This window comes from Myodes glareolus, chromosome 7, assembly GCF_982192425.1.
Source record: "Myodes glareolus chromosome 7, mMyoGla1.1, whole genome shotgun sequence".
NCBI lineage: Eukaryota > Metazoa > Chordata > Mammalia > Rodentia > Cricetidae > Myodes > Myodes glareolus.
In genome coordinates this window covers 100,459,287-100,481,360 of record NC_142032.1, presented here as the reverse complement: position 1 = coordinate 100,481,360, position 22,074 = coordinate 100,459,287, and the positions used below count along the sequence as shown (strand labels likewise).

General features: G+C 40.5%; 1 protein-coding gene and 1 pseudogene across 2 annotated transcripts; both read right to left on the bottom strand.

Annotated features, from left to right (window-relative positions):
• Positions 1 to 5,673: 5,673 nt before the first annotated feature.
• LOC125397225 (olfactory receptor 52H1-like) lies at positions 5,674 to 21,330 on the bottom strand (annotated as a pseudogene). Its single transcript, XR_015002919.2, has 2 exons — positions 21,221 to 21,330; positions 5,674 to 7,639 (listed from the first exon to the last, which is right to left on the bottom strand). The product of XR_015002919.2 is annotated as an olfactory receptor 52H1-like (transcript).
• On the bottom strand, positions 15,109 to 16,050 carry LOC125397226 (olfactory receptor 52H1-like). Its single transcript, XM_048429508.3, has one exon. It carries the CDS (start codon positions 16,048 to 16,050, stop codon positions 15,109 to 15,111), a length of 942 nt encoding a protein of 313 aa, XP_048285465.3.
• Positions 21,331 to 22,074: the final 744 nt, after the last annotated feature.

The following is a 22,074-nucleotide window of genomic DNA, read 5'->3' as shown; positions in this document are numbered from 1 at the left end:
GAAGGTTGTACAATATGGAAAGAGGAGCTTGAGAGATAATTGCCTATCTTAGGTGCCAGCCAGATCTTCATGGAGACACTTAGATGCCAGTAGTAGACATTATTGCTCACGACACTTCCTTTTCCACAAACACGGTACAATTTCCCATTTGGAACAACGAATGACTTTCATTGTCACCACAGAAATCCAAATTCATACTTGGTTTTAGTTCCCAGTCATAATGAAATTTGGTGCATGCACTCCTAAGTCAGATGACAACAAACTAACCAATTGAAGAAGTACACACAAAGAAATACACAGAATTAATAATTTATACATGAGAAAGCAACCTTGTGGGTTTTGTATCATTATTATCTAGGAGTACAAAACAGAAGATAGATTTTCCTCCATGATCTGTTGGTGGAACAGAAAGTTTGTAACCTGCCATGCCAAGGAGGAAGAGGACTGTAAATCTGAACTTACAGGAAGACAAATTTCACCTTTTTTCTCCTTGAATAAACAGTAAAGTGGAGAGGGTTTTAAAAGTTACAATCTCAGGTTTCCACATGATAGATCTGAAGTGAAAGTCGAAACGACAACAGTGTAGACACTGACGGAGTGGGTGAACCTGCCAATCTATGCCTTTCTTTCAGTACTGACCCTACAAGACCAGAAAGCCGACCTTCCCAGGAAAGCTGATGGCTTCTGGGAAACAGGAAGTCAGTTTTCTTTAGCAATGTGGCCTCTAGGAGAACAACTCCAATGGATGGCCACATAGCCAAGATTTATGGGCAGTGTAAATTGGACTCATTGGTTTTAGAGAGGAAAAGGAACACAAAGTTGGGTTTGGGTGAATAGAAAAGGGTGGGCAGGCCTGGGAAGATTCGGGAGGGAGTAATAAGAACAAGTCATACTACATGAAATTGTCTACTAATAAGAATAATTAAGTAGTTAATTAGTTTTTTAAAAAAAAAACTAAGATCACTTATAGAAAGCCAAGGGTCATGTAGGGTTAATGAGAGGCCACAGAAATTAAGAAACATACATTCTCTTAGGAGGGAAGATGGGAAAGCAACATCGGTCTTCGGGACAGAAACATAACAGTGTGAGGGGGTGACAAGACAGGGCACACACCGGTCCTTTTTCTCTTTTGTTTTGCTTTGTGACTCCATTAGTCTTTCATGGAAGCCACTCGTGCGTATAATAAGTGAATAATCTTGGTTTCTAGTTTCTACCAGGATGAACAGGGTATGTACTTTCAAGTTATCTTAACTCCAAACATATTTATATATTGACTCTTCAGGAAGCTTTTAAAATATCAGCTCTTAGCTAATCTGTGTTCTCAGCAAGATGGAAATTACCAGAAAAAGAAATGCCAGAAAATATTCTGATGTCTGTGAGGGCTTAGCATCTCAGCACAGAAAGCAGACTCCTCAGAGTATGGTGGGCCTTGGTGTGTGATAAGTAGACTTCTAACAGACACAGACTGGGAGGGGGGATACTGAAGGCTGGAGTGGGCACAGACAGTAAACAGGGAGATATGACTTAGAAACAAAGTCCACAGAGCTGGACATTAAAAAATAAGTTCTGGTAACCTCACAGTAATTAAACTATGTTGTAAAAATAGCAATTTGTATACTTCAAAATTGTTTGGTAAACATAGATCCAAAAATATCCCTGCTGAAAATAAATGAGAGCATGCCTGTCAATTACATTGATTTGATCATTTCATGATGTGTATATGCAGAGCAATATACAGTATTCCCTAATAATATTCTTTCTTTTTTTATTCTACAGGAAAGCATTAACGTAAGACATATGGCATTTTCATTTCAAAAAAACATAGTAACTATACAATTTAAATTTTGAAAAGGCAAGTATGATTAACAACAATAATAAAAACATGCCCTGTAAATACTTTTTTCCATAATCTATTTTCATGGTTCTGAGCTCTGCAGAATGTCACCAAGATTTGATACCAGGTCTGTATTAAAGACCTCCTTGCTGGGAACTTGGAAAGTCACTTCAAGGTGTAGATCCTACTCTTCCGATAATAAGATTTTGTCTACTAGAGGCCTTCAGATCTGCGCCTCCTTCCCCAGAGTCTGTGTTCTTCTTGTTGTTGGGGTGGGAGGGGGGTCTATCTCTGCATTTTATTCTGTTTTGCTGTCTTTGTGTTGTCTTGGGTGGGATTAAGCTACTGATTTAATTCCTTTAGTAATTTTTCTTAATTAGTATACAAAATAAGAGGGGTTTCATTGTGACATTTCCATACTTTTTGTTGGTCCCCCTCTTCTGCTCTCCATTCTCCTATTATCTTGCTGTCCCTTTTTCTTCCCACAGTGGCCAATCTTCCGTTTTCACATCACACATTTTCTATCCCACCCCGATCTCCCCAGCTAAAAACCTCTTTTTCTAAAGTGGCAATGGATGACAGATGTGGAAAGAAAGAAAAGGAGGTACCTTCTGGAGGAAGTAGGGAACTGGACAGAGGAGAATAGCAGGAGTGAAAAGCAGTTGAGAAGAAAACATAATGGCAGAGATGTATGAAAATACCGTCCTGAAATTACAATCATTCTATCGATCCAGGCGTGGTGAGTAAGGCCTGCAGTCCCCAGAAAACGACCTCCAATTGGAGACCAACCTACTGTGCTAGTGAGTTCCAGGCCAACTCGGGCTGCAGAGTAAGGGAGACTATCTCAAAACAGCACAAAGTCTGAGGAATAGGGAGGAACAGAGACAATATCCTTGTAGGAGAGAAATGGGCCAGATGCTTCTCCTCCATGACAAAGTGTTGGCAGATAATGCCAAAAACTTAACATATGGTCCAAAGAAACTTAATGCACCATGCAGAGCCTGGGAGTGTACCTGCCAGGAAAGACAGTACCAGAAGCTGGGGAACCAGGAATGGGGTGGGCAGACAAGACAACTGCTTTTCACAACAAATCTGAGAGCTTCATCTATGTGTAATCTGGATGTTTTATTTTTTATTTTATTATTGATTTCTATTGAGCTCTACATTTTTCTCTGCTCCCCTCCCAGCCTCTCCCCTCCCCTTCAACCCTCTCCCAAAGTCCCCATGCTCCCAATTTACTCAGGAGATCTTGATATTTCTATTACCCATGTAGATGAGATCTATATGTGTCTCTCAGGGTCCTCATTGTTGTCTAGGGATTGAAATTTGTGGGCTGGTTTTCTTTGCTTTATGTTTAAAAACCACATATGAGTGAGTATATGTGATAACTGTCTTTTTGGGTCTGTGTTACCTCACTCAAAATGATGTTTTCTAGCTTCATCCTTTTGCCTGAAAAAGTCAAGATGTCGTTATTTTTTTCTGCTGTGTAGTACTCCATTGTGTAAATTACCACATTTTACTTATCCATTCTTCAGTCGAAGGGCATTTAGGTTGTTTCCAGGTTCTGACTATGACAAACAAAGCTGCTATGAACATAGTCGAGCACATGTCCTTGTGGCACAATTGAACATCCTTTGGATATATACCCAAAAGTGGTATCACTGCGTCTTGAGGAAGGCTGTTTACTAATTTTCTGAGAAATCGCCAACTGACATCCAAAGGGGTTGTACCAGCTTGAATTCCCACCAACAATGCAGAAGTGTTCCCTTTATCTCTGTCTGATGTGGGGTTAGTGAAGATCTTTTTCCCCTCTGTAGGCTGTTGTTTTGTCTTCTTGACCATGTCCTTTGCTTTACAGAAGCTTTTCAGTTTCAGGAGGCCCCATTTATTAATTGTTTCTCTCAGTGTTTGTGCTGCTGGGGTTATATTTAGGAAGTGGTCTCCTGTGCCAATGTGTTCAAATATACTTCCTACTTTCTCTTCTATAAAGTTCGATGTGGCTGGCTTTATGTTGAGGTCTTTGATCCATTTGGACTTCAGTTTTCTGCATGGTGATAGATATGGGTCTATTTTCCTTCTTCTACATGTTGATATCCAGTTATGTCAGCACCACTTGCTAAATATGCTTTCTTTTTTCTATTTGATATTTTTTTGCTTCTTTGTCAAAAATCGGGTGTTCAAAAATGTGTGGATTAATATCTGGGTCCTCTTGTCTGTTCTTATGCCAATACCAGGCTGTTTTCGGTACTGTTGCTCTGTAGTAGAGTTTGAAGTCAGGGATTGTGATGCCTCCAGAAGTTCTTTTATTGTATGGGATTGCTTTTGCTCTCCTGTGTTTTTTGCTTTTCCATATGAAGTTGAGTACTGTTCTTTCTAGTTCTGTGAAGAATTTTGCTGGGATTTTGATGGGCATTGCATTGAATCTGTAGATTGCTTTTAGTAAAATTGCCATTTTTACTATGATAATTCTACCTCTCCAAGAGCATGGGATATCTTTTCACTTTCTGGTGTCTCCTTCAATTTCTTTTTTCAAAGATTTAAAGTTCTTGTCATACAAGTCTTCCACTTCTTTGGTTAGGGTTACTCTGAGGTATTTTATGCTATTTGTGACTATTGTGAAGGATGATGTGTAACACGAAGGGCCAGCTTGTTGGGGTTTCTGTCCCGCCCGGTACCCCACAGCTGGCAAGACCCAAAGAAAATCACACACAGGACTCCATAAGATTATAAACTGATTGGCCCATTAGCTCAGGTTTCTTGTTAACTCTTATAGCTTATATTAACCCATTATTCTCATCTATGTTAGTCATAGGGCTTGGTACCTTTTTCAGCTGTCAGTTCACATGTTGCATCTTAGGTGGTATGGGCAGGAATGGCGGAATGTGCTTCCTCCTTCCTAGCATTCTCCTGTTCTCATCGCCCCGCCTCTACTTTCTGTCTGGTTGACCCGCCTATACTTCCTGCCTGGCCAATCAGCATTTTATTCAAATACATGATTGACAGAATACAGACAATTCTCTGGCACCAGTGATGCTTCTCTGATTTCTTTCTCAGCCCTTTTATCATCTGTGTACAGGAGGGTTACTGATTTTTTTTAATTAATTTTGTATCCTGCTACATTACTGAAAGTGTTTAAGAGTTGTAGAAGTTCCTTGGCAGAATTTTTGGGGTAGCTTATATAAACTATCATATCATCAGCAAATAGTGAGAGTTTGACTTCTTCTTTTCTGATTTGCATCCCCTTGATCTTCTTTTGGTGTCTTATTGTTCTAGCTAGGACCTCAAGAACTATATTGAATAGATATGGAGAGAGTGGACAACCTTGTTCTTGATTTCAAGTGGGATTGCTGGGAGTTTCTCTCCATTTAGTTTGATGTTAGCTGTTAGATTGCTGTATATTGCCTTTATTGTGTTTAGGTATGTTTCTTGTATCCCTGCTCTCTCCAAAATCTTTATCATGACGGACATTGTATTTTGTCGAAAGCTTTCTTGACATCTAATGAGATGATCATGTGGCTTTTATTTTTTAGTTTGTTTATATGTAACCTGGATTTTTAAAATGGAATCCATTAATTCAAAATTAAGGGAAGAAGAAAAGATCTCCTTTTCCTTCTCACAGTCCTCTTTCTAGTTTTATGACTTATACACACACATGCTCATTTAAAATATTGGATCCACATGAGAGAAATGCAATGTTTGTCTTATTGAATTTTGACAATTTTGTTTAATATAATTTCCAGTTCCATTTTCCTGCAAAATTCTTGTTTAATTTTGCTTTTGTTTTTGACTGACCAAAACTCCACTGTTTAGGTACCATGGGTTCTTTTTTTAAAAAAAAAACAACTTTTTTTGAGATTATAAGTACATCATTTCCCCCTTTCTCTTTCCTTCCTGCAACCCCGACACCATGGCACCATTCATGCATTGACAGATGTCTATGTGTATTCCAACACTTGGTTTTCATGAATAGAGCAGCAATAAACATGTTATTGCAACTATCTCTGTAGTAAGAGACTTGGCATCTTTTTACACTCTGGGGTATTCGCATGTCCAATCTGTGGAATAGAGATCTTCAAGACCTCTGACTGGCATGAATGAATTTTCACTTTAGTGTCTAAATAGATCGGCTTGAGGTTCGTGCGTTGTGAGAATTCCAGTCCCTGATTCCACCCTACTTTGAAGGGTTTTATTCTCCTGAAAAGATCTCTACAGCTGATGTTCCAGATGAACCTTGGAGCCCAGGAGCTGTTTTCTCACAGTGCCGAGCCAGCAGCCCTGGCATCGCTATGGATGCTCGTTCTCATCTCTGCGGCACTGCTAACCCTGTTGTTCACATTGGGCTAAAGGACTTGGAAGAGTTATGGGGACACATTTAATGGCAATTACTCAGAAACCTAAAATGTACAGAATATATGATTGAATATCATTATGAATATACTATTATCTAACTGCTATTCCCTTAAATGAGTGATTTTTTTACTTAACTTTTCCCATTTAGTCTCTTTTGCTCAGGATCTCTGTCTTAATGCATTTCTTTCATTGGAAGTGGCAGTCACAATTTCTAAGTCATATTGATTTTCTTTCATTTAGGTTAACTCTACTCTGTCCTCATCTCTTTCTTCTCTGTCAGTGTCGTATCACACAACAGAAGTCATTAAGAATTCTTTCTTACCTATACGACAGTGTTAAACATAGTCCTGACACACAAAGCATCTACAAGCAATTCTTGCCTCAGATAGAATTCTCTCTTTTTTTACCACACTGTTTCATACTTGCTAAAAGGCTAGGGTGGTGAAAGTCACCTGCCTTTTCTGCTGAGTAGTAGATCAACCTTCTGTGCTCTTGACAGAAAAATAAAAGAAAGACCTTATCTCTGTTCTGCTTGGTTTTTATGCCATAGACAATGGGATTCATTACTGGTGGAATAACAATGTAGAGATTGGTGAAAATAATGTGGAATGTGGGGGAGACATTGTGTCCAAAACGATGAGCAAGGATGGAGAAAAAAGCAGGTGTGTAAAACACGAGGATGACACAGACATGGGAACCACAGGTGCCCAAGCCCTTCTGGCGTGCGTCTCTGGAAGAGAGGCAAAAAACAGCACATAGGATGAGGGTGTAGGAGATCACAGTGAGGACCATCTGAGATGACTGTCATGATGGGAACACAAAATCCATACCAGACGTTGATGGAAATATCCGCACATGCCAAACAGGCAACACCTATGTGCTCACAGTATGTGTGAGGTATGATGCGTGACCTACAGAAGGGTAAGCGTGTCAACAGGAATACATCTGGCAAGATGATGCAGAAGCTTCAAAAGGAGATGCCCACAGCAATCTTCATAGCAGTCTTGGGAGTCAAGATGGTAACGTATCTCAAGGGCAAGCAGATGGCCACACAGCAATCAAATGCCATGGCCATTATAATGGCTGAGTTCAGAACCAAGCTAAAGTGAAGGAAGAACATTTACTTGAGGCAGCCTGGGAAAGCGATTTCTTGAGCGCCCATACAAAGGATGCTGAGTGTTTTAGGCACAGCACCTGTGGACAAGATGAGATCAGTCATTGCCAGCATGGACAGAAAACAAAACACGGGTTCATGAAGGCTCCACACCACTGTGATGACATAGAGAAGTACAGTTTCCCATCACAGCTATGATGTAGATCACACAGCAGGGAATGCCAATCCACACATGGAATTGCTCCAAGCCAGCGATTGCCATCAAAAGGAAGGGCCCTGGGTTGTAACTGCTCACATTAAAGGTGTCCATGTCAGGCCACGTTGTCTCCTAGCCTCCTGTCCTAAGAACAGAGAATGACAACAACATTCAGCATGACTTGAATCACTCTCACTACAAACAAAGTGTCACTATGGATTCTTAAAGTAATTTGTCATCCAATATGACTCTTGAAGAGATAAATGATTGACAATGATGACAGCAATGTACATGCTTCAGGTCATCCCAGACACACCATGGTTACCCCATCTCAGGAAAAATATTTTGTTCTACCTTCTAATTGGCATATTGGAACTTTCTAGGGAGCTTTCTGGATTATCTATGCTCTATATTATACACTGTCTTCTGATGTAGAACAACAGATTACAAGACACACTTTTCACAAGTTAGCAGGTTGCAGTGATTATATGGGTTATATATGATTATATAATGGGTTAATCCTTGCTTGGTCACTCTGTCATTGTAAAATATGTGTGTATATACGTTTGCATGTATGTATGTATGTATGTATGTATGTATGTATATGTGTCTCAAGACAAACTATTTGCTTCTAAACTACCTGAAGACAATGGCTCTTGAATTTCTGAGGACAAAACCCTGTATTGTTGATTAGTAGCCTGATTCAGATCAGTAAATGCAAGTTGAGTTTCAACACGATGCTGCATCACATATGTAACTAAAATTTAAATTAGAAAGGTTTCTTATAGCTGTTACTCACTGTGCCTCTACTTAAAAATAGGAAGAGGGAAAGAGAGTTAATTTCCAATACACTGAATACTATACAAGTGTATATATCTTGATTCTTGGGCTTAGTAACACTATAGACTAAGATTTTTGTCCAAAAGAAAGATTTCACCATCCAAAAGGACATGTGAAAGAGTAGTGGTTCTCATCATGTTGACAGCAACCCTGTTGGCAAACCTCTCTCTTCAAAAATATTTACATTACAATTCATAACAGTAGAAAATTACAGTAATGAAATAGCAACAAAAACATGAAAATAATTTTATGGTTGGGGGTTTCTGCAGCCGTGATAAAAAACAACCTGACCAAAAGCTATGGAAGGTAATGGGGAGAGGGACTTATTCAGCTGACAAGTCCATGTTTAAGGAAGTCAAGGAAGGAACTGGAAGCAGAATGTGAAGGCAAGCCTGCTCTCTCTTCCACATCATTACCTCCAAAGAAGAACTCACCTCACTGCGGGAAGCAAAGACCTGTATTTTGAGACCTGTATTTTGTTTGTGCCATCTTAAGTTCACAAGTTAAGATATCCACCTTTGCTGGTCAAGTTCCGGACCTAGAAAATTAACCTGGTGTCTTATCTCCTAGTGAGACCTGCAGGCCCCAGGCTTTAGAAGCAATTAGTATTTTCTTTGTTAGTTAATATCTCTTTCTTTCAGTCAGAGACCTTCCAGACCTAAATTCCAGCAGTCCCACTTTCCAGATTGCCCTTCCTCCTGCCCTTTTGCTATAAAATGCTCCTGAGAAAAAATAAAATTTGCAGCTTAATCAGAAAGCTCGACTTGCTGTCATTTCTCGTGTTTCCTGTCCCCTCCATTCTTCTCTCTTCCAGGTTTATTAGAAACCCCTGGTTCGTGTCCCGCTGGGCAGAACAGAGACTTCACAGTCAAAGCATGGGAGAGAAGAAGAAGGTAGGGTGAGAATTTAAAATAAATAAATAAATAAAAAATAAAAAACAAAAAAAACAATTTTTCTGCTTGTTTGTTTTGTTCCAGTGTCTCTCGCTATGTAGAGCAGTCTTACTTTAAACTCCATAGAAACAAAAACACAGACTGACTTCAAATTCATGATCCTCCTGCTGGAGTGCTATAATTATAAATATGTTCCACCATGCCTGGTTTAGAGTCCTTCAATTCTGAGAGCACGATATTACACAAAATGAAATAAGGCAAAGAAAGAAATACCTCAAGATCTTATCCGTCAAATATAAAGGGTGGGAACATAAAAGTCGAGGGCAATTGGGGTTGGGGATATGGCTCATTCAGTAGAGTGCTTGCCTGGCGAGTAAGTCCTGGATTTGATCCCCAGACCACACAAAACCGGGGTGGTGACACAGGACTATACTCCCAGCGCCCAGGAGGTGGAGGCAGGAGGATCAGAAGTTCATGATTATACTTTCTACATAGCAAGTTCAAAGCCAGTTGGAACTACATTAGACATTCTCAAAAGAGAGAAAAGAAAAGAGGATCAGCAAGATGGCTCAGCACACAAGGAAGTTTGCTGCCAAGCCAATGACCTGAGCTTAACTGCCAGGACCTACACACTGGAAGGAGAGAGTCGACTCCAGCGAGCTGCCCTCTGACCCCCATATCACTCATGCCCACACACAAGCATACACACATAAATGAACAAATTTTTTTTATTTTAATAAAGTCAAAGAAAAAACAGAGAAAGCACTTGAGGATATTTAAATGTATTTATATTACATAGTATAAAAGAGTCAGTGTTACTTTTATCAGATGTATCAAATTTTCAAAACTATGCCAAAAATACTATGAAAAAATACTGATACAGGGGCTAGAGAGATGGCTCAAGAGTTAAGAGCACTGGCTACTCTTCCAGAGGTCCTGAGTTCAATTCCCAGCAACCACATGGTGGCTCACAACCATCTGTAATGAGATCTGGTGCCCTCTTCTGGCCTACAGGCGTACATGCAGACAGAACATTATATACATACTAAATAAATAAATCTTAAAAAAACCTTCAATGCACATAAAATAAAAGTCAATAAATGATTAAAAATACCATGCTTGAAGGATCAGTGCTCATCAGCGCTTCTATGAACTACTAAATCTCAAAATACACGTTTTCAAAAAAATATATACTGGTACAGACTGGGTGCTGTGGAGACAGAAAGCTGGGCTCTATAATTAACTTTAGTCGTGCTTCCAAGCTTTGAGCTGTGTGAATTTGGGAAAGCTATTTGAAATCTGTAATTCTTAGACTTTATTTTGACATCTCTAATTCTTCTGATTTATGTTATGACAACAAGAAACACACCTCCCAAATACATGCGCTGGAGCACAGTCAGCTTGTAGTAAGCTTTGCTCCCTTATCGGATTGTATGCACTTCATCATGAGTGTTTATCATCAGCTGTCAGATGAAGGCAGAAAAAGAGCGCTGGATAAAGTATTAGCAAGCTCACCTCTGGTTGTGCACATGCTCCTGCACACTTGACTCCACTTTCTAGGTTACCTATGTGTCACAGCCCAGAAGTTGCCTGAACAACACCAAGTGTCACCACACTTAACTCAGCCACCTAATTATTCATCTGTTTTAATCTTTTTCATGTCTGTTCAATGAAGCAGTAACACAAGCACTAGAGACACAGCCTCAGCTTATAGCAGGGGTGTTGCTTAGGGAAGAGCATTCTTGTGCTCAGCTCATGACTCTTAGACAAAGGAGCAATGGGCTTTTCATTTGCTCCCTCTCTCTCCCCAAATCCTACCTGCAGTCAAACCCATTCAAAGAGCCAACACTCACCTAATCTTGAGAATCCCGTCAAACAGAAAGAAGAAAGTATGCTGGACAGGCACACAGAAAACCCACAAGAGGGGCCAAAATGACAAGTGGAGAAGGAAGGAACTTCTAAGAGGTTGCTCCCATGCCTTTTTATGTTATTTGGTCACTGTTCAGTGTAGGAAAGAAATTAATAGGCAGAGCCTAAGGGACACATATGCTGTCTCCTCTCGGTCTCAAAGGAAGATGACAGAGATGTTTCTATTAACCCTGCATATGCCCCCTACTTCTAAAAACAGGCTGTGTTTTTGTGTGAGATTTGCTTATACATGTTATTATATGTATGTAGAAGGAAGTCACATCTGTAAGTCTTTCTGTCCTGAGTTAGAGAATTTAGGATGATGTTCTGGGTCTCCATGTAATTATAAAGAAATCAGAATAAACCTGTCCTATCAAGAGGGAGGGACTAAACAGACAGTTCAGTTTTTAAAATCACTAGCTGCTCTTCCAGAGAACCCAGGCTTGATTGCCTTCCCCAATATGGCAAATCACAACCATCTATAACTCCAGTTCTAGTGGATCCAACACCCTCTTCTGGCCTCTGCAGGCCCAAAGCATGCATGTGGTACACAGACATGCATGCAGGCAAAACACACATAAATTAAATGAATAAATCTAAATGAAATAAATAGGAGATTGTCTGATCCCACTTTTGTCTCTCTGTGTACTGTCCACACTCCAGGCCGACTGTGCGAGCCACCATGTGGTTGCCAGGAATTAAACTCAGGACCTTTGGAAGAGCAGGCAATGCTCTTAACCACTGAGCCATCTCTCCAGCCCTGAAGTTTCTCTCTTTACTCCCACTTCAGAGTCCAGCCATTTGTAGTCTCATCATTCTTTAATCACATTTAATATCCAGACCTTTATGTCATTGCCATATTTTTATTATTGGGAAGTCAATTCAAGCAGATGCCCCATTAGAAATGTTTCATCACTAAAACAAATACGACTAAAATACATTTCTAGTGAGAAGATAGTTAGGTCGCACTGTTGATACTGTTAATTCCTGAAAGCCCGAGTCTCAAATGTACTTATTTATGCATTCATTATTAATTTTTATTGAGGAGGTTCTTACTGTCAAATTCTAATGGCCATGTTAGCTTCCCTGAGTTATGTGAAGTCAGTATCAATAGCTATGTTACATTTGAAAATACATTCAACAAGAGCTATAAGATGTGTAGTATAAAATTGTTTATTTGCAGCTGTGTAACTTGGTCTCCTTGTGAAACTCCTAACAGTGGAAGCAGGGGCTGCCTCTGACTCTGCTGCCTGCTCTTGGGACCCTTTCCTACCGGATTGCCTCGTCCAGTCTCAATAGCAGAAGAGGGACCTAGAATCACTGAAACTTGATATACCATGGCTGACTGATATCCATGGGAGGTCCGCCCTTTTCTGAAGAGAAACAGGAGGAGTGGATGGGAGGATAGTGGGGAGAGGGATTGGGAGTAGAGGAAGGAGGGGAAACGTTGCTCAGGATGTAAAAACAAAACAAAAAAAAATAAATGACAAGAATTGCTAATTTATTTTCCTTCAGTATTTTTTCTGTGTGTGTGGTTTGTGTGTATGTGTGTATGAATGGTATACATATGTGTATTTGCATGTTTACATGTATGTGGACACATGCCTATGGAAGCCTATAGTTGATGTTAGGAATCATCCTTACTTACTCTCCCGCTTTATTTGCTAAGGCAGGGTCTCTCAATCAAATCAGAATTCACAGATATGGCTAATTTCAGAAGCAAGCTTTATCTGGGGATCCCGTCTCTACCTTCTGAGGTTAGAACTGCTGCAAACCACACACCCAGCCAACATTTATGTCGGGTGAGGGGACCCCCAACTCTGGTCCTCACACTTGTCCAAGTGCCCTGGTCACTGACTCACACTTGTCCACCAAGTGCCCTGATCGCTGAGCCATCCCTCTGGCATCTTTTTAGTTTTAATTGAGTTTCCTTCGGGCTAGACACAGCATATCACCGATAATTTAATTTTAAAATGCATCTATACAGTATCCAGTAGTACAAGACTGATTATTTAGATGTCAGTCAAATACAGAGCAGTAAAATACACTGTAAGCCAATTTCTCCTGGGTCATTATTTTGTATGAAGAGCAAAGAAGGCTTAAGACCTAGACATTCCTGATTCTTCTCTTTGTCTTCTCTGTGCTTCATAAAACAGTCAGGGTGCTTTCTTCCTTCCACACCTGGGTCCATCAGGTCACACCAAAGTCAGAGTCCAACTCTGTCACTAGAACCGAGGTCTGGCAAATCTCCACGGTTTTCATTGAACTAAAATAGGCATATGCTGTAATGCCCTGCTTTAGTTATTTGTAATTCACATCAAAATATGCCATCTGATAATTCACCCCTAATTAATAATACTCACCCTTAATTAAACAATTAAGAAACAATTATTTTACACATCAGTAGAATTCTCACTGCAAGATCAAGGAGCGGCTCCCTGACAGGCAGCTGGCTCTGCTAGTTCATGTCTCAGAGGAGGCCATAGGAAGCAAAACCCTTAAAATGGAAGGCCCTACAATTCAATTACCTGCATTTTATTGAGCAATTGGTTTAATTTGAAACTTTGTTACATTTTTGATGATTAGGCACCTTAAAGACCAAAATGGCAATTTCCTTATGTCTAATTTAATCGTTCATGTTTTAAAGATTATTTGAAGTCTCGTGGTGGTGGCACACGCCTTTAATCCCAGCACTCAGGAGGCAGAGACAGGCGGATCTCTGTGAGTTCGAGGCCAGCCTGGGCTACAGAGAAGTTCCAGGACAGCCAGGACTACATAGAAAAATCCTGTCTTGAAAAACCAAAAAAAAAAAAAAAAAAAAAAAGGTAAAGATTGTTTGAACCAATTATTAGAGCTTCGCCAACTATGTGAGCTCTCATCTAGCTTTTGTTCTGTTTTTACCATACAGAATTAAGTCTTTTAGAAGATCCCTTAGTCCCATCATCCTGTGGAAAAGTATTCTAACCTTTCATTTCTTTATACTTTTCTTTTTTTATGTGTGTGTTTTGCCTGCATATGTGCATGTACCATGTGCATACCCGGTGTCCTTCAAAACCTGAAGAGGACGTCAGGTCCCTAGAACTGAAATTACAGATGGTTGTGAGCGCTCATGAGGGTGCTGGGAATCAAAGCCATGTTCTCTAGAAGAGAAGCCAGTGCTCTGGACTGCTGAGTTATCTCCAGTATCTCTCTTCTTTTCAAAAAAATCTTCAGTATTATCCTAATCTTCTTCACAAGAGAAACATCTACAACACTGATTTAATAGTTTCATTAAGATTTTCTTTTCATATATTTGATAAATGTTGCCTAGGAACCTGGCAGGTAACAGGACAGATAACTGATGTTGTCTAAAAATCAATAATAACCACCATGTTAAAACTCTAGAAACTTGTTTCAGGAGGATGGTTCAGCAGCTAAAGGTGCTGCACCCACATCAGAAAACCTGAGTTTGATCCCCAAAACCTACGTGGTGGATAGAGAGGATTTAGCTTCCTTACAAATTGCCCTCTGGCCTCCACATGAAAGTTGTGGCATGTCTGTACCCCTATACATATGCATACACACAAAATGCACAAGCTTGCACATGCATACACAAATAGACAAATGTAATTGTTTTAAATCTAGAAACTAGAGCAACACCACTAATTCCCTATCTCCCTGTGACACAAGAATACACAAGTGAGGTGTGTGTACAAATAATGACCAAAGAGAACTGTAAGATTCTTATTTAAGACAACTTGTTTATTTTCAAAGGTGAAATAAATATATTTTCTCTTCTAACCTCTGAGCCTCTTTTCCGAAAACTAGAACGATTGGGTAGGTTTCTGCATAAAATAACTAGGAAAGCAAAACCCCAATTCTGATTAGGAAGAACAGTTCCATGTGTCCTCTCTTGGAAGTCAGTGGTTGTAGTTTCAATCTTTTACCTACTATTTTGTGAGCTGGCCTCCAAATGCAACACTTCAGGCATCTGTCACTGGGACCGTTTGGGAAAGAGCAGAAGAACGACTTTTTCCCTTATCTGCTTGGTCTTCACTCCGTAGACAATAGGGTTGAGTGCAGGTGGGATAATTACATATAGGTTGGCAAACACAATGTGAAAAGTGCGAGGGACATTGTGTCCAAAGCGATGAGCAAGGATGGAGAAGAATGCTGGTATATAGAACATGAGGATGACACAGACATGCGACCCACAGGTGCCCAGGGCCTTCTGGCATGCGTCTCGGGAAGGAAGTCGAAAAACAGCACATAGAATAAGAGTGTAGGAAATGGCTATAAGGACCACATCTGTAATTACTGTCATGATAGGAACACAAAATCCATACCAGATGTTGATGGAGATATCCGCACATGCCAGTCGGGCAACACCTATGTGCTCACAGTAGGTATGGGCAATGATGTGTGTCCTGCAGAAGGGTAGGCGGTTCACAAGGAAAACACATGGGACAAAAACACAGAAACTTCGGAAAGAAATTCCTACAGCAATTTTGACAATGGCTTTGGGTGTGAGAATAGTAGTATATCTCAAGGGTGAGCAGATAGCCACATAGCGGTCAAATGCCATGGCCAGCAAGATAGCTGAGTCCAAGACAAAGCTATAATGCAGAAAGAATAACTGGGTCAGACAGCCAGGAAAACTGATTTCCTGAGGACCAAACCAGAAGATACAAAGAGTTTTGGGGACACAGGTAGTAGACAATATGAGGTCAGTCATGGCCAACATGGAAAGAAAGAAGAACATGGGGGAATGAAGAGTGTTTTCCACTGTGATGAGGTAGAGCAGGATACTATTGCCCATGATGGCCACCAAATAGATAAAGCAGAAAGGGATGCTGATCCAGACATGGTATTGCTCAAGTCCAGGGATGCCCGAGAGAGTGAAGGGGCCAGTGCTGTAGCTACTTGTGTTGTGCATGACCGTTGAGATCTGAACAATAGCACGTCTGAAAGCACATGTGTATGGTGAGCATGAGGAATTGTGTGGTAATTCTCCCTCCACAGCCTCCTTGGGACCAGTTCTCCTCTTTCCTATACTTGAGAAAAGAAAATAAGGTTACTGTTAAGAGCACCATTCATGGGCAGGAAAAATTGCTCCTTGGTGAAAAGCACTGGCTGCTCTTCCAGAGGTCCTGGGATAAATTTCTGACACCCATTGTTGTGGGTGTAGTGGCTCACAGTCATCTGCTAAGTCCAGTCTCCGGGAGATCTGACACCCTCTTCCAACCTCTTTGAACACCAGGGACACACATAATGCACATATATACATTCAGGCAAAGCACTCACACAAAAAAATAATAAAATAAAAAATAAAATAAATATATACCCCCAAAAGAAAGCAATGCTCATGGATTTGAGAAAGAGTCATCAGACTCCCGGTATTAATTCCCAAGTTTGTCTAGAACTCAAACCAGTGAGAAATAACTTGTCCAGTTTCTAAACTACTAATCCTGATGAAACGACTGAGTTTTCCCTGAGTCTATATACTCATTATTGTATGGGTGTGTATAGGGAAAACGACACTAACTTCATATAGGAACAGGAATTCACTACAGAGAATGGGAACATGAGGTCATCAGCAGCCTTGAAAACCTATTATACTCCAGCATTTTTTATGTATTATATTATTTAGGAGCTCCTCATTAAAAGATGAATTTTGTCTTTTCCCTTTTGTCTTGTTCTGAGAAACTGAACAACTGATAATTCATCTATCTAGCCAAGGAAGATCTCATCTCTGAAAACGGGTAGAGCCAAGAACATTGGATCCCATGACCAGAACTCTTTTGTGGTGTTCTCATTTTTCTAGGCAATGCCTGCAGATGTCCTGAGATGCAGAGGACTCACAAGTGATGTGAAGCTGTGAAAAGAACAGTAATACACAGAACCGAAAGGTGTCTGAACACTAACTCCACATCAATTTCCGCAGTCACTGCCCTCCACACCCTGGGACTTTCAGATCAACATGCTCTGAGACAGGAATACCTGAGACATCCTCAAGGAGAACAAGTCATGAAGCTGGACCTCCTGTCTACCTGCTAAGGATGAAGGAGGAAAATCTCCTGTAGGAATTGGAGAAAATGCCGAGAGGTGATGGCACACGCCTTTAATCCCAGCACTCAGGAGGCAGAGGCAGCACTCACTCTGTGAGTTCGAGACCAGTCTGGTGTACAATAATTAACTCCAGGACAGGCTCTGAAGCTACAGAGAACCTGTCTCAGGAGAAAAAAAAAAATATTGGCAAAGACTTTGAGCCACTTGTACTTTTTAAAGATAATGTTGGGAGGACCTCTAGTGTAGAAAACGCAGAATTTACTGATTCTAAATGTCAGCCAAAGAAGAAACAAGGAAACTTGGAAAGATGTGTTTTGAGAATTTTCAGCATTTGATGAAAGATCTTAGCCTGAAAGCACGTTTGAAACTCTCCTAACAGTCCTCTGAGAATTGGGGACCTAACTCAGATGCTGCAGTGCTTGTCCAGCCCAACAGACACCATGGGCTTCATACAAGCATCCTGGGTGCCATCATGTGCCTGTGGCAACACTGAGGAGGATCAGAAGTTAAGGTCACCCAGGTGTAAATGGCAAATTTGAGGCCAGCCTAGGATCTATGAGATCCCGTCTCAAAAAAGAAAATAAAAAACTATGAGATACACCATAAAATATTCTTTTATCCTTATTTTACAAATGTGAAAGTAAACAACCTTTGAAAAGCTACAGGATAAGTAAACATTACATCTGAGAGTCAAATGCCAAGTCTTAAAACTTTTATGTTCATAAGCAAAATTCCCAATGGAGCTAACAAGCTCTATGAAGAAGAGAAAGTACATGACATCACCATAGCAATAGATAGGTTATACACCATAACAAAAGCATAGCAAACCCAAACATAAAGTAAGTCAACAATATGACACCAAACACATCTCTTATAGCTGCAAACATATATTGTCTGAATTTTTCTATTATAAAATCTAAATTCTCTGCAAATTTACAGAGAATAAATAAACCCCAATTATATGTTGCTGACGTGTAAAATACTTAAACAAAATGACCCAAAAATGGCAAAATAAAAGAATAAATAAGTGTATTTTTGGACAAATTTTTTAAAATGTAGCAAAAGAAAGCTTGTCAACATGGAAATAAGACAAGGCCACTTTAAGGGTCAGGATGATGTGTCGGCAGGTAAAGGCACTGGCTACTACGTCCGACGACTTGAGTTTGATCCACGAGACCCACAAAGTGGAAGGAGAAACTGAATCCTGCAAATATTCCACTGGCCTCCACACTGCACACTAGAGTACACACGTACACACATACACACACACACACACACACACTTATAGTAAATAAATAAAGCAACATAAAAATATTTTAAGTAAATTTTACTATGCAATCATTGAATAGAGAAAAGGGGACTGTACTGTTTAAAAGAATACTCTTTAATGAAAATGGAAGTCATGTCTCTTATAGGCAGTTCCTAAAATTCAATTGGGTTTATTTGTTGTGTGGGGGGGTCACTTGGAGGTCAGAGGGCAGCTTTGTGGAGTTGGTTCTCTTGTTCCAGCTTTGTATGGGTCTTAGGGATCCAACTTAGGCCACAGGTTTGTCCAACAAGCCCTTTCACCCACTAAGTTATTCATCAACCTCTTTGAATCTTTGTTTTTCGTGTAATTATTTGAACTAACTGTCCCCTGGTGACACCATATCCATGCAGCCACTTTTCTCCTGTTTTCTAATTACCCTCCAAGCAAATCTTCCCAGTTCTTTGACGTCTCTTCACTAACCGCAGGTGTTTGCACTCATGTGACCCACCAAAAACTTCTTAAAATCTTCCTTCACGTTGTGGCTGGCGTGTCATATGTGACCAGCTCCAAAGCTACAGTTTAAAGCCTTGTAACTCAAAGCTGATCCGTGCACAAAGAGCTGTGGAAGAGATGACAAGTGCCGTGCAGGTTCACACTCTGCCCACGCCCATCTCAGGGAGGCTGGGCGCCTAGGCTCCCTCCGTGTGAGGTCCTCCTCCCACTCCTCCTGCTTCCAGCAAAGCTGTGCTGCGTACTTCAGCCTCAGCCAGCCTCGTCCTCTCCATGCACAGAAATGGAGTAGAATAATCCCTGGGGACAGTTTTCAGATTTCTCTATATTAGAAATTTTATTTCTTCTTTTAGGAAATTCATACTACTTTACATTACTTATTTAACATTTCTTTTTCAGGCTGGACTATAATCTCTGTAAAGATGAAAATCATGTCAATTTTGTTCATTTTTCATACTATCCTCAAGGCCTATACAACAATGTCACTCAAGAACATTTTTAGATGAAATATCAATAATTAAGCCAAATAAAAATGAATATTCTCACTAAATGTCCCTGACAATACATTTTCATATATTAAATCTGTATTGTTTTCTGTGTAAAGCAAAAATAATCCTAGGTAATTTGGAAGTCAGTACGTACCAAGCCACATACAAACACTAAAAGCATTTTCATTAAAGATATAAGTAAGGTCATAATTGTCATTTTGTTGATATTTCTGAAGAGATGCTCACCAACAGCATAAGACACTTTGGGGCCAGATTGCCTTTGCCCATTCCTTTCATTTTGGCTTGTGCTGGTGGCCATGACAGAGTTGCTGTCGCTCTGGGTGTATGCTGGGAGCAAAGCCCCGGCGGACTGTCTGCAGAATGCCCCTTGCTGTAGCTGTGCTTCCCTCGGTTTGCTGCTGCCGTGTTCCTGCTGTATCTGACATGCTGTGATTACTAGATGAAAGGATCCCAGCACACGCCTTTAAGCCCTGCACTAGGGAGGCAGAGGCAGGGGAATCTCTGTGAGTTTGATGCTAGCCTGGTCTACAGAGTGAGTTCCAAGACAGGCATCAAAGCTACACACAGAAACACTGTCTCAAATAACCAAAAAGAAAAAAAAAATGCCAGGCAGTGGTAGCCATACAAGCCTGTTAGGTGCCTTCATTTATTCTTCTGTCTTGCTTAAGGTTCAGATATTTCCACAATTACAACTGTATTGCCTTACTTAAAACTCTGTTGCTATAAAACACTAATTACCCTAAACCTAAAGAATATGTAAAGCATATCACACTGACTTTTGTTGACCTGGAACCTATTTGCCCTCCTTCCCACCCCGCTTCTGTTCTTATTCTCCGTTATAATTAATAGGTGGCTAAGATGAATAAGTGAATCCAGAATGGCGTGGAAATGCATGCTGCGATGATACAAATGCCCAGATCATGCAGACTCACAAATCTGACAGTCACAACATAGCCCAGAGAACTGCTTAGAAACCAACTGTAGATGAACATGGTCACCCATAATCTGAGGACTTGGAAGACCCCACAAGTTTAAGGCCAGCCTGGATCAAATAGTGAGTTCCACACCTAGAATATACAGTAAAACACTGTCTCCTAAACCAAAGAAGTAAAGCAAAATAAATGATTATTTTAAAAATAACTCTCAGAGCTAAGTTGGATGAGTTTGATCTACTAGTGTTACATTAAACACATGATTTGATATCCCCAAAATGTCTTTTTCTTCCTAGAAGTAGGGACTGACAAGCTCTTCATAAGTAGCAAAGCATAGGGCAGGCAAGTGAGTCAAGACACCTGCCACCTGTGTTCCATCCCCAGCACCCCACATAAGGTGTGCAGAAGGAACTAATGCGACAAGTTGTCCTCTGGCTCCGTACGCATGCTGTGACCCTTGTAACACCTGTAACACGTGTGAACCACCACCACTACCACCACCCCTCTCTCACCACCTCTCTCTCTCTCTCTCACACACACACACACACACACACACATCACATACACACACACACATCACAAGTACATAACAAATAGAATTTCAAATTTTAATAAATAACCAACTATTAGTAATATTTGCATTACAATAGACAGATCTTAATGTGCATGGACGTTAGAAACCCTGAAAACGCATAAAAGCCTCAGAGCCAGAGTCAGAATCCACCCTTCTGGTTCCAAGCTCTCTCCAGCTTCATCGGTCCTCTATCCCACATACCCACAATCATTTCGTTCTCCGATGCCTTATAATCTGAGCCCCAGCCCTGAAGACTGACTTACAGGAACTAAACTCGATCCATCCTTGTGTCTCTCAGCCCTCTCTTCTCACCGCTTAGCCTCCAGAACTTCACTTTGGCTTGCCAGTTTTGCCTGCCTTGTCCAAACCCAACACTTCTCAAACCCCAGATCCTTGATAAGGAATGAAAGACAAAGAGAAATAGCCCTGTTTAAAGGAAATCCTCTTATTCTTCTTCCTAGACCTTCAGAGAGCCCGCTCTGAGCTTGCAGGCCCCAGAGGGACCCACACACAAACCTCGTCAGTGAATTGAATATTGCACAGGAACTCATCCCAAGGGTATAGCTGGTGAGGGCCTGAGATTCCAAAGGCTGAGCTGCTCTGAGTCCCCACTGCAGTCTCAGCTCTTCCGGGACAGCTGGTATCCTGAGAGAAGAAAATCCTGGGAGAATTCCAAACTATGTTCTCTCCAGTGACAAATACAACCTTCAAGGGGGCTCTGTGTGCCTTATGCTTGTGTTTGAAAGAGTTTGGGCTTCCCTTCGCACACATGATGTGGTTATAGCTTTGGAGAGATATAAAGTAAGATAGAGAAGGAAAAAGGGAATATTGGTTTTCTAGTTCTTGAACACTTAAGTTTTGGTGATGTCAAAAGCTCAGAGAAAGACAGAATAAATAGATCAAAATTTGTCCTAGATAAAGCTCTTCAATACAATGTTTTCAAAGCTGACTTCTAGATTAAATACTCAATTACCTATCCAAATTAGAAAAAAAAATCAGCAATGAAAACAAACTTTTCAGTCAAGCCCTCATCACATGGGCAACTTAAAATAAGTATGGTGGGATTTATGTCCACCTTGAGACTCAGAAACCTTCAAATCAACCTGAAAGCTGGAAG